General features: G+C 41.7%; 1 protein-coding gene across 1 annotated transcript; it reads right to left on the bottom strand.

The window, feature by feature from the left end:
• Positions 1-8,910: 8,910 nt before the first annotated feature.
• On the bottom strand, positions 8,911-16,364 carry LOC147899276 (uncharacterized). Its single transcript, XM_087377976.1, has 3 exons — positions 15,967-16,364; positions 10,061-10,209; positions 8,911-9,396 (listed from the first exon to the last, which is right to left on the bottom strand). The coding sequence occupies exons 1-3, from the start codon at positions 16,174-16,176 to the stop codon at positions 9,252-9,254; spliced, it is 504 nt and encodes a 167-aa protein (XP_087234102.1). The 5' UTR covers positions 16,177-16,364; the 3' UTR covers positions 8,911-9,251.
• Positions 16,365-18,198: the final 1,834 nt, after the last annotated feature.

Genomic DNA, 18,198 nt, shown 5'->3' with positions numbered 1-18,198 from the left:
TCCGCTGCCCAAGATACGCCCATCGTGATTCCACATCTCCGAGTGCCAAATGAGGGACTAATGCTTGCACTCCTCTCTACAACGGGGCTGATGGATGAGGCCCCCTACTAATCTTTGCCAGACCCTATGGAGGCTCCTCATCAAGGGAGAACCCTTCCCTATAAGGGAAGCCTCTGAGAAGATCCATCTGTGTGAATGCTGCCACTACCCCCGAGTGTGTGGGGTGTTCCTGAGAAGCCCTTACTATAAGAGGAGCTACCAAGGATCTACTCCCGAGGTGAGGAAGCGCACAACCAACTTGCCCAAGAGGGCTCTATTCTGCATCTCCGGATCAATGACACCCAAGCCTCCCAATGCTTGCAGCATGATCATTGTCTGCCAAGCGACCCAGGATCTAGTATTCCTCATGCCATCCAATCCTGCCCAAAGGAAGTTTTGAACCAACCTTCGGAGCTTCCCAATGCACCCTCTATGCAAGCACTATTAGGAGGCGATATAGCAGGCCACGGCAAGGACCTCGTTTGCCACTAGGGCATTGCCCACTAGGGATAGTTTGGTCGAGCTCCAATAGAGAAGATTGCACCGAACACTCTCGAGGACCGGTGCATCCAAGGTATCTCGTTGTCTAGCCCCACGGTATCCAGCGGAGCCTAAGTCACTCCCCCACTCTCGAATCTCCTATGTTTCCTCAGAGCATGTGAAAAAACTGATGGATTTTGTCCAGTTGATCCATGCACCCAAGGCCTCACATTAGATATCCAGGGCTCCCCTGACTCTCTCCAAGCTTGTGGTGGTGCCCTCTATGTACAAGGTCGTATCATCTGCAAAGTTAGAGTCTAGCAGCTCCTCCTGTTGTCTGATTGGGAGCCTCAACCTTGTGAGGCCCGCCACCTACAATCTCAAGTAGTAGCCCAAATTCTCCGCCCCACAAACAAGAAGGGAAAGGGAGCAAGGGGACATCCCTGGCGGATCGATTGAGAGAGAGTAAAGGTCTCGCCCGTGTGTCCACCGACAAGCATCTGACTAGAGCTCCCTGCATAAAGTGTAGAAATTCCTCTAATCCATCTGTCTAATTATTGGCGTCACTTTACATATTCTCTTGGCTTTAGCTCTTTCACTATCAAAATGGATGTGTGACTAGTAGATGTGTCATCAATATTCTTGGATATATGGGTTTGATTTCTCCTATTCTCAAAATTTATTTTAATAGTAGTATCTGTATTTAGATTGTGATCTTATCTATGCCCCAATCATGGAGTACCAATGCGTCTCTTAGCCATGTTCTTCCCAATATTATTTGACTCTAGCGATTCTTGTTGGTACATTATCAAAAATTTCTAGAGGATTGATCTTTGTGTGATTAGCTAGCCATATGTTGAGTTGGGGATTCCTCATCAGTGGTAGTCGTCATTCCTCATAGAGATCCTTTGCTAGGATGTTTACACTTGCCCTACCATCCACTATTGTAAGATATTGGCCAAAGGCTTTATGTTTTGGCCAGATGGTTACAAGTTTTATGTCACAGCCTATCAGTGAATTGCATTGAAATATCCTTATAATAGCATTCTTTATCTCGTCTTGATCACCTAGTTTCACTAGAATATCCTTTCTTCCTCTTTAGTTGTCAACAAACTTGTGCACATTCAATCCAACCCTTGAAAATATCCCACAGTATAGGGTAGATTCTTAGTCAGGTGCCAAATTGAATTGGGATTGTAATGGGGTAGCTCAGTTTTCTAATGTGACACCTTCCAATTGGCGCTATGGTGCATGTATATCCATTACCTTCTAGTTGGGGGAAGATTCAATTACCATTTCTATATTGGCTGGTACCATATCTTTGAGCTTCTACCTTTGTCACCTTGTCTACCTTAAACTATACTTGTTCTTATCTTAGCCCTTTGCCTCAAGTCTTGATACTAGGCTTTTTCTCTTTTGATCTTAGGGTGGACTTTTTCACTTCTTATGTAGAATTGGGGGTTGATGTGTTTGGCATTACTTAACTTTGTTTTGGGACAACCAAGGCTTTTTTAACTCTCAAAAATCTTTCTTTTTCTTGTGGGAAGACATTTTTGGTCAATGTGATTCATTTTTCATCCTTGTTTATCACATGTATCAACTAGCATACAACACTTTGTATTGCCACAATTTGAATTTCAATGCTAATTGTTCCAAGGATTGCAACAATTTTTACTTGATGGAGCTACTAATGCTTTGCTTTGAGTAGTAAATACATGCATGCATGCCCAACTCTAGAGTCTCTGCACATAAGTTTGCACCTTCCATGTAGTGCATGCAATACTTTGGTGTACTCGAATGGTTGGAGTTGTTGAAGCTGCATAATTATTGGAATGGGATTGGGGGATATGGGGCATCATCGAGGTTTATGATTCCTCAACAATTGAGACTCTTTTGCCCTCATATTGATGGATTCATCCTCATCATGTATATATACATTGGGTGCAAATGTTGGTTGCCTATACACTGGGATTGGCACCTATCAATATTCTTGGGGCCTAGGTTGTGCAACCTAATAATGTAGAAATAGGTATTTACATCATGCCTCAAAGAATTATAAATCAGACACCATAATCTTGGTGATTGGTTCCCTTATAATGGACTAAATCTACTCCTTAAGATTAGGCACTCATTTGCAGTGTGGTTGGCAATATAATGTAGACACTACACATTTTCTCTTATTAGCTATGTTGGCATGGGAAGTTGGTATACTCATCGCTTTGCTCTATGGCCTACACTATTTCTTCTTGTGGGCCATGATAACCACTTGATCCTCCTTAGTGGCATTACATAACTTTCCTAGCTCTCTCATGCCAGCCTTTAAATGCCTACAACTCCTGTTGATTGGGAGCATTAGGAATAACTGGTTCTTGTTCAGCTCCAGTAATGAACTCCCGATAGCCTTTTCCCTTAAGGAAATTTGTCATTCTAAACTTCCATGCTGGGAAGTTGTTCTTGTCAAGATTTTCAGTGACTATCTATAAAAGAGCATCAGACGCCATTACAGACCACTGCAAAGATATTCTGTCACTGCAAAAAACACAACTTGTGCCTCACAAGGGCAATTCTGCAAAGCTGAAAAAAGTGGTATTTGACCACACAGTCACTTCCTAGTGACGATTATGCATCAATAGGCAATAAGAATGATTCTGTCACTCCCAATATCTCTGCGCACAGGCATACGATGCAATTTATGTGGTAACTTTTCACCGACCTGCGAAACAGTGGTCACACAGCAAAAACAGGGCACCTTTCTAAGTGCCTGCGGAAAACTTTCGCCACCAAAACGGGCCTTGAAACGGCCTCGAATCAAAAAAATAATGTCACCAAGGGCTTTGCCCTTGCCTGTAGCATATTCTACCCTCTCACCACACCACGAAGGGCGTCCCAATTTGAGACAATGCACTCTTGTACTTTTCGGTTGTGCTACCTGTAGAGATTTGCTCCCAAACTTGAAAAAGGAAAGCAACATTGATCCTCTTACCAAGACACCGCGAACTTGGTTTGCGTTCTTGAGCTCCTTACCACGAACCGAGCTCTAATACCATGTGAAGAGAGTGGGAGAGAAGTAAGGAGTCTCACTTATAGCTTTCTCACATACACAATGGGGGAATACACACAAAGGTGGAGGCTGAAAATAGTTTTCCTCTTCTTAGTTGTGAAAGCCAAAAGAACTCTCTCTCTTAGTACAAAAGGAATAGATGAACCCTATATGTGGGTCTCAAACCAAACTCAACTAACCTAGGTGTCATACTAACTGAGCTACTAACTAGAGTACATAAAGATAGCTGTCATCCAGCTATTATTCATGGGCGGTGTACCAACCGCATCTGTAGCTAACAAATCGGTGACATAAATGCACATCACCATGGCATATCATGAGTGGAGCTCGATATCTCAACAGCCATGAGCACATAACTAGAGGCTAAGGTATGGTATAGGAAAGAATTAAAGTAGCCACTCTAGGATGTAAACTACATGATATGGAGATGTGGATTGAGGATATCCACAAGGAGAGATATGGATCAGAAGATCCCATAGATTGGGAAACTTATTGTTGTGGTGACTCAATTTATAGTCATCCTGATTTCACTCTTGTGGTCCATGGTTTTCACTCAATCCTCCTTGTTTGAAGTACTTTCGCTCTTGGAAAACTTATTGTGGTGATGACTAGATTTATGGTCATCCTTGTCACTAATGCATTTAGCTAGTTACTTTATTCATTTCTTTGGATGGGATCTTTGAGTCTAGAAATGAGCCATTCGTTTAGATATTTATCATCAATTTTGCTATCAATCGCTTCATCCTTCCTAGATATATTTCAACTTTCTAATTTTTGCCTTGCTTGATATTCCTAAATTATAGGGCAAGGTCATCTTGTAACCCTTCTATTTGAAACCCCCTTTTAAATTGACCAAATGGAGATTCCATGTGGCTCTTTCCTCCACAAGAAGGTCAAGATACCATTCAAAAGCCACTTGGATTAGGGCCATGGAAAACTAGACTACTTTTGTGTCATCAAATTGGCCCATGCCAGTATGGCATACATCATGAAAGAGTTGGAGGAATCTTTTAAGGTCTCCTTGTCTATTAGATTTTTGCATTTCAAGTTTACCGAAATGTATTTTCCCATTGGTGTTAGCATTTTTGCATTGTCGATTGGAGAGAATGTTGGCATCTACATTTCTGTGTGCCTCTTCATCATGTCATCATTCCATCATGTTGTTGGTGGAGGGAGAGATCTTAAAGTTTTGGAGGGCACATGGTACAAGAAAGCAACTAACCTAGTGACTATGGGTATTTTAAATTAATTGTGTTCCATGTTAACTAACCTCTTAACTATAGTTACTCAAAGATTGGCATAGGTTATTTAGTTTAGGGTTTGTCACACTCAAGGGAGAGGCGATGGGGCAGTAGCAGTAGTAGCGGCCACCATGGCTCTACTTTCCACAATTCGAACAAGGGTTTTTGGGGTGGCATTGCAAGGGTCTTCAAGATTAGGGTAGCTCAAGGGGAGGCAAAGTAGAGATTTATGAGGGGGGAACACCATGATGCAATGGGAGGGGGCCTACAAGGGGAAGCATAGGGACCATAGGGAGTTCCTGTGCATGATCCATCAGGAGAGAGAGGAGGGAGTCCTGTGGGGTGAAGGGCAAGGCGGTGTGAGTGAGGGGCGGGTCTACAAGGGGGTGTGGCACTAAAAGGTTGAGGGGACTAGCAAGGTAGTAGGTAAGTAAGCTAGAGCATGAGGCAGCCCTTAGAAGGGGGTGAGGAGTGTAGCTAGTGATGAAAAGCATTGTTGGAGGATGAAGGGGTTAGGGTTGCCAACAAGGTGGTGGGAAAAATGGTGGTGTTTTTGTGGCTAACCATCGGCCTTCACAACTAGCTTTTGCAAGTGGGTGGTGTACCTAGATAACCCACCCAACATTGGGTAGGTGAATCGACGTATGTGTTGGAAAGGCTCAAAGGATCAAACCTAAGACCTTCCCATTGACAATCCCTATGCACTACCACTATGTTGTTTCGCCAAAGGCTTTCTATACATAAGCAATGCATTTATAAATAAAAGAATACTTTACATTATCTCAAGGAGTTTTCTACTCCCTCTTGCACCCACTCGCCTTTATGTTCATTGCTTCTATTTGTTTAATATATGGTGCCCATGCACACAAAGAAGCATAGACACAATTTTTGGGTCCCCTTGGAAACGACGTTCTATAAATATTTCGGCATGCAAAATTTAAATTAGAGTCGGTATCCACGACGGTAACACAGTCAGTGCAGGTGTTGGTATTTTGGGGGTATAGGCATGGGTATATGCCCACGCCTATATCCACACAAATACCGACACCTATACCCATGCGTATACCCATGAAAATACCGAGACACCCCTTGCCCGCAAACCATATCGACAATTTACATGCTCGCACCCCGCGAAGCATCGGTAAGCTCCATGCATGTTGTAGTGTCAATGATGACACCAACAATCAACAGTTTTAGATTATCGATGACATATTTGGTTTGAAGTTTGACTTTGTGTTGTAATTTTTTGCTATGGAAGAACATAACTTAGCAAGCTTCTAGCCTATTGCTACATAAATCTAGTGTGGGGGTTATTTTATGTGTAAGTTTTACAGTTTCTTGCATAGCACTACTAGTGGCTTACAAATTTGCAAAATTTTGTTGCACGTTGGTTGATTTTCTTACAATCATGTGTTAAAAAAAGGTCTTGCAAATTATTTTTAAGATTCTTATCTTACAATCCAATGACTCCTTTGGTGTCCTTTGTTTACATTTGAAAGTTTGAGCGAAATGGGCATTCATGCAATTTGGAAGATTTTGGACTCTTTTTATGCATGTCAAAATTGTTGTATGACTTTGCATACATTTTAATGCAAAGAAATTTTTGAGTTGTATGTTAAATTGAGCTTGACAATGTGTGCAGTCATCTCTTGCCTCATTGCTTCACAAATGACAGCAAACGAATAAAAGAAAACAACCCCTTTCTATTTAGGTGGTAGCAAGTACAATTGCAAAAGTTAGGCACTTTGTGATCTATTTGGGATGTCATTGTTTTTGTTGCCAATGTGGCGCCAAGGGTTTCTATAATAGACGTAGATAACGTGTTTGTTAGCAAAAGGTTGTGAACGGCTCTAAAGGAGGGTGGGTCCCCGTCAGGGGGCTTACATATTTGGGGACGGGTCTTCCTGAAGGGATGAAAAAAGCCAGACTATGTATGTACACAGCAGGTATTCCCTGGCATTGCTTGCTTAAAAAGTTCTATGAGCATTAATGATAATTTCAATGCCACCAACTATTTAGTTTTGATCATTATGCTCAATAATGTCCTCTTCTAGAGATGAAAAGAGGTCTCATGAAAAGTATCAACCAAATAACCATGCCTCTACTATCATTCCCTCTATGGAGAACCAAAACTTTGTTAGAAAGAATGCACAAATATTGTCCCTTATTACAATTTTAGTGGAGGCAACTCCTGAAAAATATTTCTTACTTACATAGGTGACACAAATGTCTCAAGGAAAGAGTGAAGCACGTGTTATTTCTTGGTTACATCAATCAAAGGGCTCAAACGTGAGAGAATGACTTCATCATAGAGCAAACTTATAGAAATTTTAATTTAAAAGATCAATTACCTAACATTCATGAGAGCATCACCATTAGTCTCCCTCAATCAGCTTATCTCCATGATGCAATCATTTTGTTAAGTTCTTAGTATTTTATTAAGTGCATTTTCAAACACATATGATGAGTTGGGTAGAATATTGTGTGAAAGGAACAAAGAACCTCCATAGTCTAATGCAAACAAGAGTGTCAAAGGAACATAAATGTAGTTGAGATTATTTTGTCACATTTAAAAGAACTAGCCTCACCCACTTCCTATGACAATCAAACTTGCATTACCATTACCCGTACTCCATATCAAAGGTTTGAAGACTAACATTTTCATGAAGACTTATCATTTTTTCATTTGTGACCCTAAAGTTTGGGTTTCTACTATGTAACCATCGTAACACAAGGTACAATTGACACTAGTGTTGTATCTCTATCATTTAGATAGAAATTGGATGATATAATTACAATGGCATGGTGGTGGTCATGTATTTTATATCACCAAAGTTCCTTTTAAATACATAGCTTTGTGCCTAACTTCACTCCCATTCTTTCAAAATTACATCACAAGTCGCATGTTTAGTAAACTAAGTCATTTGTGTTATACCTCTTCAACTGCGTGCCCATCCTTGGATTTATACAAGATCGTGGATACTCTTGTACTTGCAAAGTCATTATGTTCATACTTGCAAACTCATTATGTACGTTTTCCTCCAACCTGAACAATAAATTTGCACATTCTGCAAGAACTCCTTGCCACACTACTTTACCCTATTGTAACTAAAAACAACTTGCATGAAGTGGTCCTGTATTAAGTATAACCAAAGTTCCTTTAAAATACATAGCTTTGTGCCTAACTTCTCCACTCCGGTTCTTTCAAAATTATATCACAAGTTGCATGTTATGTAAATTAAGTCATTTGTGTTATACCTCTTCAACTGCATGCCCATCCTTGGATTAATACAGGATCGTGGATAGTCTTGTACTTGCAAACTCATTGTGTACGTTTTCCTCCAACCTAAACAATAAATTTGCACATTCTGCAAGAACTCCTTGCCACACTACTTCACCCTATTGTAACTAAAAACAACTTGCATGAAGTGCGATCATCATGAAATTTTTATGAGCCCCAAAATGAGGGCTTGCTAAGTGAGGAACTTCATTGTTGCTTCCTTTGTTCCCCTTAAATTCATAGCAAACCTGATTTTTTACAAAATGCCCTTGCTCGAACCCTTTATGTTAAAATGGACATACAAATTGCCTCAAAGCTATTTGGTTCAAGGAAAAAATTGTAATGGCTTCTTGAGGAACTTTGCACATTATTAACGCATTGGTGGAGACATGTTTTAGACAAATATACTGTAGCATTCCAATTAAGGAAGAATCTAACACTAAGGATTATGAAAAGTACTTTAAACAAAAGCTGGTCTTCTACCTGGAGCACAGATGCAAAATATTCCAACCCAATGAGATGTGCACTGAACACTACCTCGAGGATATTTTGATAAAAGCAGGTCCATGCTCAGTGATCAGGCAAATATACTGTGCTCATCCTTTGCTTGCTTGGGACTCCAATACACGACAGACCTGTTCTCTTTTATTGTGAAATGTTCAAAACTACCAATATCAGTATATTCATATTATTATCCATGCATGTCAGCTCATCAAAAGTCCCACTTTGGCTGTCAATAATTATTTGAAACCTGTATTAACTTTGTATTAGCAATACCTATAGCTGTGCTCACCTCATAAGTTCTGCACTAAGATATAAACAAATTATTTGAAACCGGTATTAACTTCACGTTCGCACTATGAATACATATAACATGTATTAACTTCATGTTCGCACTATGAATACATATGACATGTACATTTGTAATCAGCAGAAAATTCGGGTATAGGTATGTTCGACATTTGACCTGACAATACACCTGAGCACTTCAAGATGAAGAATCTAGTTTCTGGTGGAAGACACCACACCTCTATATAAACACAAGGAAAGTGCCTGTACAGATGCTACCCTCAAGGACAAATATACCGAAAGTGTTGCATATACTGACGGGCCCAATGACATGGCCTGTTACCAGATGCAAGATATCCACTTAAGTTGGATAGTCGGAATTGATGCCAAAGATTCTTACTTTATGCATGTTTGGAAACTTTGCAATCACCAACACAAACACAGCCACTGTGTTTGGAATAAGCAGAGGGTTGCTGTAGTTTGTTGTATGGCACGCAATCAAATACCTGCCATTAAAACTTTGATTTCAGCAGACTGCTGCTAGCCAAAAAGAAGGGTAAAAGCATCAAAACTCTCCCCCCCCCCCTTTCTCTCTCTCTCTCTCTCTCTCTCTCTCTCTCTCGTCTGTCTGCGTCCGCACGCGCATGCATGTGCATGGTAATGCATGACCTTGTGTATGTGTGCATGTGCATGTAGCCATGTATAACATGCATGTCTAAGTGTATGTGTGTGCATCTGCGAACGTGATTCCAGCACTTCCATTGGCACGTGCAATTAAGAAAAATTGAGCCAGAATGAGATAGACAGCCTAAAGATAAGTCTAAATGTTAACGAAGGTACTAGCTACTGGTCTTTACAGAATTATTCAGACGTTCAATACTTTGATGAAATCTGCACTTGTATACTACCGAAGACAAAGAGGGTCCACCAGACAGACAAGAATTAGCATAAGAACAATAAAACATTCAGAATGCGCATTTAACATCCCAGCATATAGGATCCAAAGCCACAAACAACATACTCATCCATATCTATATTAGAAGAGGTTCATAAGTTGCAGTGAAGGGAATGATTGGATACCCACATCATTCAAGGTGGATTTTAAAACCAATCATTTCTGAACACATCCAAGAAACTTTGCTTGAAATAATGAAGACTTGGATTACTCACAAGACAACAGGAACAACCATTAGAAACTTTCTGTTGCGGGTCAGTTGCCTTCCATTGTCCATTTGCTCCCACCAAGTCAACTTATTGTACATCCCTTGATCTTCTGCAAAAGGAGTTCCCTTCCTCCAATGAAATGACCAATACGTAATCTGTGCAAATACAGCAAGGAACACATTAAAGAATGAAACCGTTTAGTTTGCTCAACAATATCTGCAGTTGAAATCTTATTCCACAGGATCGCTGCTATGTATAGTACCTACACCAGACACAACAAAGCAAATACAACATCGTACTCTAAATCAAATTGCCTATGCAAAAAACATGTGGAAATGTGGCACAAAATAACAGCCTTTCAACTGGGCCATGATGGGGGGAAGGGAAATGGAGGGGAAAGGAGGATGCTTAATGATCGCCACAAACTGTTCTTAATGAAAAAATTTGATGATTACCAACTACTTTACTGAATAAAATTAAAAACTCCTACAACCATCATACTCATCACCAAATCTTGAACTCGTAAACCTAACTTTGCAAAATGCCAAATAGAACCCCCCCCAAAAAAAAAAAAGAAGACAGTCACAATAGCACCTTGCTCAAATACAATAAATGAAACATATAACAAACCCAGGTTTCTTCCCAACCTAACATTTCGAGCGTGAATGAAAATATGAAGGTGCACTCAGATGCAGACAACATATATCTTGCTTATGTCGCCGCCACGAAGTGGGTGCAATGTCCACTTAAACAATCACAAATTTGAGTGAATGAAGATGCTAAGTTTCTCTCACTTGTGTGGAAATGAGATCAGCCTTTTATTTTCCAGTGAAACTTGATGGGCGGACTAGCAATATGGCAAGCTGAAACATGAAGGGCAGACTCAGCCATGACAAAGGCTAGCATGCTCATTAGAACCACAATGATTCTCAGGGATTTGAAGTAAGAGAATTATCTGCTTGAATCTTTGCAAAATGTATCTATCAAAAGCAACACAAACTCAGCACAGTCCTTCCTCGGGAGACTCCCTCACTGCCAAATTCCTGCCAAGATTGGCAGTCAAGGAAGAGTATGAACAAAAAATTCAAAGAGTAGAAGGCTGAGATGATACAGATAAATTATGATAAAGCACACACCACCAGAACCTCCCTTGGTGACATTATGATCAAGCACACTTTGAAAATCATATCAAAACTGCCATCGATGTGAAAATCTAATAATAGAGGAGTCTGTTTCACGTTATTCCCTTTTTCAGAATGCCCATGACCACACGATAAAAGGAAGTTCATTCGGTAAACTCTCATCCTGAGTTACCAAATGTTGTATCAATAGGTATCAAAGCACAAACGAAATCATGTCCTTGTGGATATTATAAATTATAATGCTGTTATATGGCATGCAAGAGACTGGCTATGGCACCCAAAATTATGTTCAGCTTGCTCCCTTCTTTAAGACAGCCAAGCCACCAACAAAATAACTCCCACGGACAGCCTTGCCTCCTACGTACAATAGGTCTCCTGCCTGGAGTTTCTCTTTCCAACTTACATGTATTGTACCTCATTGATTATGTATGTAAGTATGTTTTGTTTCTAACAACCCTCGAGATTTATTCTATTTTTGAAAGGATGGTTAAGTAAGCATCTCTTCTCTCTCCTTTGAGTAAGATGCCTTCTACAAGAAGTAAGCTCAGAAAGGTAGGGAGAGAGATCCGATAGATACATGAATGCTATCATGGAGACACACACCCCTTCCTTCATGGATGCTATCATGAATATCCTTCAAAGCATCAAGGCCAATCAAAACCCTAACAGATTTCAGATACCAAGTTGTAAGGACGAGGGGAACTAGAAGGGGACGAGGAGAGAGTGAGAGAGTAGTGGAAGGGAAGGTAAAGGGAGTGAGAAACTTCAAACAATGAGTGGATAAGGAGTCAAATCATTACATGGGAACAAGGGTGGAAGGGTGGAGGTGAGGCTTTTATTGTCCTTCCCCCATGTTCTCCTTATTGGCCCTCTAACTATTTGTTTCCCCCTAACACTAACCCCACTAACTTGGCACAATTTCATTACAGCCATCCTTTCCTAAAGAACTTTGCCCTCTAAATTAGTTCTGTCTGTGCATAGTATCTAAGGCAGCGAATGCTGCTCATCAATCTGCCAAAACGTGCTTGGTGTTCCTGAACAATGCTCTCAACCTGCCATGATTTCTCATATTGCACTAGACCCTTCCGTTTGATAGACCTTCTGAAGGACCCAGTCTGTGAAACCCAGATGCACTCTAAGATGTAGAGATAAGGTGGCCCTCATCCATAGATGGCAGCTAGACAAGACTTACACATTCTGACCCACATGCAGTTTTAACACTTGAAATATTAAGTACATCATCAATTTTTGAAGCAGTAGCCCCTACTCTAGAGATAATCATACAAGGGCCATAATACCTCTGGGCTACTTGCTGTATGGTGTTCCCCTACAAGGAGACGTATCTATTCTTCTGGAGTCATACAAGTGAACCAAAACCCTTCTTTGAAGCCCAAATATTTCCCGCATTAATTGGCTACTTCTTTTGCCTTGACTGAGCATCCTGTAGTTAGTTCTCTTGCTTGCTGATTTTCCACAACAATGTCTGCAATGGTGGAAGGCACCCCAACTTTGTATCCATACATTGCCTCAAACAGGCTCATCCCAATCGATAAAATGCTTGCAGCTATTGTAACATATTTCTCTAAGTCCAAACCATTCATCCCAAGACCTCCAAGGGGAAAGTGGCTCAGATACTACTCCACCCACTTGTCCACTCAGCTATGCCGTACTGGTAGTGACTATGATGCCCATTGCTATTAATTTTTCCCACCAAAACTGACCCATAAACTTCACATCTCTATGGCTGACAATCTCGAGACTAGCCAGAGGAAACCCATGGTGCTTAAATATCTGATCAATGAGCTACCAGGCAGTGTCTTTTAGGGAATGAAATGGGTTGCCTATCAACTACCATATAGATGATGTCTCATCTTGTCTCGTCTGTAGAAACCAGCCCAGTAATAAAACCCATGGTGATGTTTCGATTTGCTTTCTGTAATGGATACGAACAGTGAAGCTCCATACTTCATTGTTGTGCATGTAGCAACGACTCATTGGGTAGGATGCGCCCCCAAATTTAGTGTCCCATGTGACACCTCAGTTGGAAGGATCTCACTGTTAGTCTCATGATTATCCTTAATTACAGTGAGTTTAAGAGATTTGCTGCCACATGGCATCCGTCTAGGCACCTGTGAAATCCACCTCCTCCCACACCAATATATAATATATAACTAGATGAATCCAGGAACATGCCTAGGAGAATGCACCTCCTCAAATACCAATATATAATATATAACTACACAAACATTCCTGGTATCTCTCCACACTTATATAGCTTCTCTTGCCGAGCAAAAGCAAAAGGCAAGGATATGACCTTAAACAGGACTCATTCAACTAGCAACTTACCTTCTCTCTCACAGCAGATGGAACTCACGAGTGGCTATCAACCAAGTACCCATGATTCCCGAACATATCCATAACACAATTCTGCACACCTTTTGGTTTATTTGAGTTCTTCTAATGCCTTCTCATTTGACAAATACACACAGCCAAATTCTCAAGAAGCAACTCATCTTTTGGACCATGAGTGTCACTGAAAAGGACAAAGGATATTTTTGAATGCAGGTGGATTAACGTGCCTTGAATAGGATCATGGTGGTTAAGAATTGCCTTATAATCCTTAGCATAGATGGATGACATTTTGGACAAGCTGTAAGAAGCCATTGTTTTCAACAAGATGGATCTGAAGAGTGGCTATCAACCAAGTTCATTCCCCAAGATGGAAATCTGCATACATTTCTTGGAATGCGCCTTGAATAGGATCATGGTGGTTAAGAATTGCCTTATAATCCTTAGCATAGATGGATGACATTTTGGACAAGCTGTAAGAAGCCATTGTTTTCAACAAGATGGATCTGAAGAGTGGCTATCAACCAAGTTCATTCCCCAAGATGGAAATCTGCATACATTTCTTGGAATGCCTAATGGTTTGACAAACAAACAAACACACACACACACACATATAGGAAATTTTCATTCTAGCCTTTAGCAACAATACAAAAGACAATCAAAAGCGTCTACAAGGTGCTTCATGACAAATCCAAATTCTCAGCAAAAGTCTCTTATTATTTTTACACATCATTTCACTTAGGCTCTACAAAGGTTATGGCGATTGTCAAGTGGCCAACTCCCTAGGATGTCTGGCATGTGTTCATAACTCTATGAATCAATTGCTACCATTGCAATTCCGTCTATTGTACTCAGTAATACGTTTGCACCACGCTCTCAAGGTTTATTTCAACCCTGACAGATTTCAAACTTGTGTTGCCTCACCCTGCATGGTGACTGCACTCATGGTGAGCTGCTCTCTAAGCATGCCTAACTAAAAGGCCAATCCATAAAACCGAATTGACAAGGCTCCGTGTGCAGGTCAAAATATAATATTTGCTTGATCATCCTCTTGGATTGCTCGCCTATATTCTCCAAAGAAAAGTTCATGGCATGTCTCACCTCCTAATTTTGTAGGCAACAGTGATGAAATGGCATTAAATGAAATTGACACTAAAAATAAGTAAATTTTTTACAAACAAGAGAGAAGATACATGCCGAGATTGCCCTCGTGTTGGAAAAAGAAGCTTCTATTGGCAACACCTTGGTCAAGCTTCCCTTCAACTAGGAGCAATATATATCTAGCTGAATCCAAGAACATGCCCAAACCCAATCCTCACATAGTGCAGTTTCAATGTCAGGTTGAAAACCATAAACTCCATCACATATAGCAGGGACTAGCTCCTATGACACCCTATCAACGTCATCAGTGCCCAATGGAGTGTAACATAAAGACTCTCAAGCAAGATCGATTGACATTGAAGGATGACCCTAGCCAAACCATAGCCTTCAGCCAACCAGAGTGGGAGGAATCAGAGGGTCACCCAGCCAGCCCTTTCAGTCCTCTAGTAGCACGGGCAGCACTCAACGGCTACCAGGAACATGATGCAGCCAGGTGCTCCAAAGGGCGGAGATCATCTTTTACATCCTCAAATGTACGAGACCCTAAAGGATATAATCGTTTCTATAAATCTTCAGCCACTACCCCTCGTGTGGGAGGGGCCGGTTGGACCAGAAGTACAGTCCCCCCAGACACTTCGATAATCAGAGATCATTTGATTGCACGGATGAACCAGTGCACCTGCTAACGACTGAAGCGTATGGGCCGGGGCTTTAAATTTATCTCTCATCATAGATCACGAAATCCCTATATCCGTGGACATAACAAAGGCTAATACTAGCAGTTTGTTGTTAAGTTCACACTTACTAATATTCCATCAGACTTGACTCCTATAAATCCACCCACGCTGCATAACCTAAAACAATCAAAGATTACGATTTGACTGCCGTCTTCCCATGGGCCATGACTCATCCTACGAGGCTATCCCTCGTATATATAACAGTAAGCAAGCTTCGAGACTATTCCTCGTATATAACACTAAGCAAGCTTCGAGACGAGTCCAACTGCCAAAACTGAATGGCCAAGACTATGAACTGGGAATCAGTAGAATAAGAAAATGGAGAACGTGTACGACGTGATTTGCCCGCCGTCTTCCTTGGAAGATGAAGCCTTTTCACGGTGGTGTATGCAGTTTGCCAGAAAAACATAGCAAAGCTTGGGTGCATGCGCAGCATGAAACCGTAAAAAATCGGCAGGTCTAGCATTCGACCAAGAGTCAGCGAGGACGTGGAAGAAAAAAATCAAAACAAGCGCATCGAACAGGAAGAAAAAGGGGCGTGATAGCATCGAGCCGTGGATGAGAGAAGCTCGGGAAAACTCACCGCGAAATGAGCGAGGTGCACGATGGACCAAGCGGTGCCAGCGGTACAGCCGAAGACAGAGAGGACGAGGAGCCAGCCAACGAAGATGAGGAGGATGTAGGTGGTCCAGACGCCGGGGTATTGGAACCAGGAGGTGTTCTTGTTGAGGTCAGGGGGAGGGATGGCTTTGACGTAGAGTCTACCGAGGGTAGGGGAAGGCAAGTCGACCATGGCGATGGCTATGGCGATGGAGAGGAGGAAGGATTAGGGTTTGCAAAGGAACAGAGAAAATGTTGAAGAAGATGCAGAGCAAGAAGAAGAAGAATAACTAAAAAAGTAAAGAAGTATATAATCAATTGGAAGTTCAAGTGGGCGTTGAAGTGCTGCTCAAGCTCAAGATCCAAGATGCTATTCTTTTTTGATGCTGCCTAAAAGTTCCCCCCACCTCGTCTCCCTTCAATCATCTGGCAATAATGTTTTGCTAGCTTGTACCTACACCAACGTGCTCTCTGTTTTCAAGCACCGCCGCACCCATGCTCCCTGTATCCAGACGCTGTTTCACACTTCACATTACAAATAAGCCGCAAAAAAAAAACCTACCTCTACGTGGACTTTAGACACACCCTCCACGCACTCGCCCACCTGAGCTAGCTGCCCACATTTGATTTCCTCCAGGGAAAACACCTACTGCCTGTTAACATAGGTGTGCCCATCGTAGTTGCCCGTGTGTGTGCTATGAATGAGCTAGCTGCCCACACTCCAGGGAAAACACCTGCTGCTTGTCAACATAGGTGTGCCCCTCATAGTTGCCCGTGTATGTGCTATTAATGTAAGGGAGCAGGGGGGAAAAGGGAGGGAGGGAAGGGGGGTTAGGGGGGGCTGAACACCTCCACGCCCACCTCCCCTATCTCAATTACCACTGCCGTTGTTGCAGGGTTGTTGTCTCTTCTGAGATTGAGTTCTTGTGTTGGCTTTGGTACTATTTGCTCAGTACCGAGTCGCGTAATAGTCACTGGTGTTTTAGCTAACTCTTGTTCCCCTTCGATGTCTTCAGTGAATTTACTCAGAAAGAGATATTTTGTTTAACAATCTACTTTGCATTTAATTTCTGTTTGAGATCTACAGCCACTTTGAAAATACCAATCTCACCCACAAGTATTAGAAATTCCATCAATTGTGACTCAAGACCTTGAGGAAATAGATCTATGACTTCCAAATACTTTAGCTGACAACTACTCAAAACCTTCCAAGGATTTGTAGGAATGCATATCCATCATGCGGGCACTGCTTCTCATTAGGGTATACCCCCCAAAAAAACAACTAAACCGCTACCCATAGAGTAAGCATAATACAAAAAGAACATCCACAATGGGAATGATCAAAGTGCCTCCTACTACCCAAGGGTCCTTGTAGGGGAGGAATAACCATGGGCGATGCTTGTCCCTAATGTATTTGGGGGCTCCTCATAGCTTCTTGAAGTTATTTGGAGAAGTCCCCAAGCATAGGATTCAATGCTAACAACAAACCATGGTTCCTTGAAGGTTTGGAAGAGAAGCTAAGCCTATTCACATTATGGACTAGTAGTGGCTGGTAGCCAACAGATCAAAGAATTACTTAAGCAATGAAGGCATCCCAAAAACCAGAGAAAATGAGGGAATACTCGCTACTAACCATATGCCCTTGTAGGGGGAGCCCCCCCCAAGATTGCAGCTGCTTGTCACGGCATCCCTCATCAATTGTTCGAGGTTGCAGACTTCCTTGCTCATCCACCGTCTGAGAAACGGGACAAAGGCCATGGAGGGGGAAGGAATGAGGGGCTTGAAGGATGTGTGGAGGCTAAGTCTGTGAAGAGGATCCATTAAGGAGATCATCGTCTCCACTCACCTTCCTCAATGGCTAAGGTCATGAGAGGGAGGGATGAGGCAAAATCTGCAAAGAGGGTCGAAAGGCCTATGAAGCATAACCTGCTAAGCTTCCATGGTGTGGACTAAAATGTGGCACCTTCAATATTCTGAGTTATCCTAAGCTCCTCACTTTTCATGCCAAGCTTGGATACCCCTGGACAAAGAACGAGGAAATAAGGGTCTCCTCCCTCCAACTACCATTAGAGCCTAACTTTCTACACTTCCAATCTTCCCTAGCTTTCATATAGTATGTTAAAACTCTGCCACTTATTAATATCTCCTACCATGACCTCCCTACTGACAATATCATCATGATCTAGAATATGCCATAGGTAGAATAAGTTATATT

The sequence above is a fragment of the Dipteris shenzhenensis genome, chromosome 8, assembly GCF_047967505.1.
Source record: "Dipteris shenzhenensis isolate YYH24624 ecotype China chromosome 8, Dip_SZ_1.0, whole genome shotgun sequence".
Taxonomy (NCBI): domain Eukaryota; kingdom Viridiplantae; phylum Streptophyta; class Polypodiopsida; order Gleicheniales; family Dipteridaceae; genus Dipteris; species Dipteris shenzhenensis.
The sequence above is the reverse complement of the archived record's forward strand: the minus strand, read 5'-3'. Positions and strand labels throughout refer to the sequence as shown.

Bases quoted from the DNA above. Each gene is read 5' to 3' on its own strand.
- LOC147899276 (XM_087377976.1), bottom strand. From the start codon at position 16,176: ATGGTCGACTTGCCTTCCCCTACCCTCGGTAGACTCTACGTCAAAGCC. The intron at 10,210-15,966 runs GTGAGTTTTCCC...GTATTTGCACAG, and splicing joins TGCACCTCGCTCATTTCGCG to ATTACGTATTGGTCATTTCA. The intron at 9,397-10,060 runs GTGAGTAATCCA...TTTTAATGGCAG, and splicing joins ATGGTTGTTCCTGTTGTCTT to GTATTTGATTGCGTGCCATA.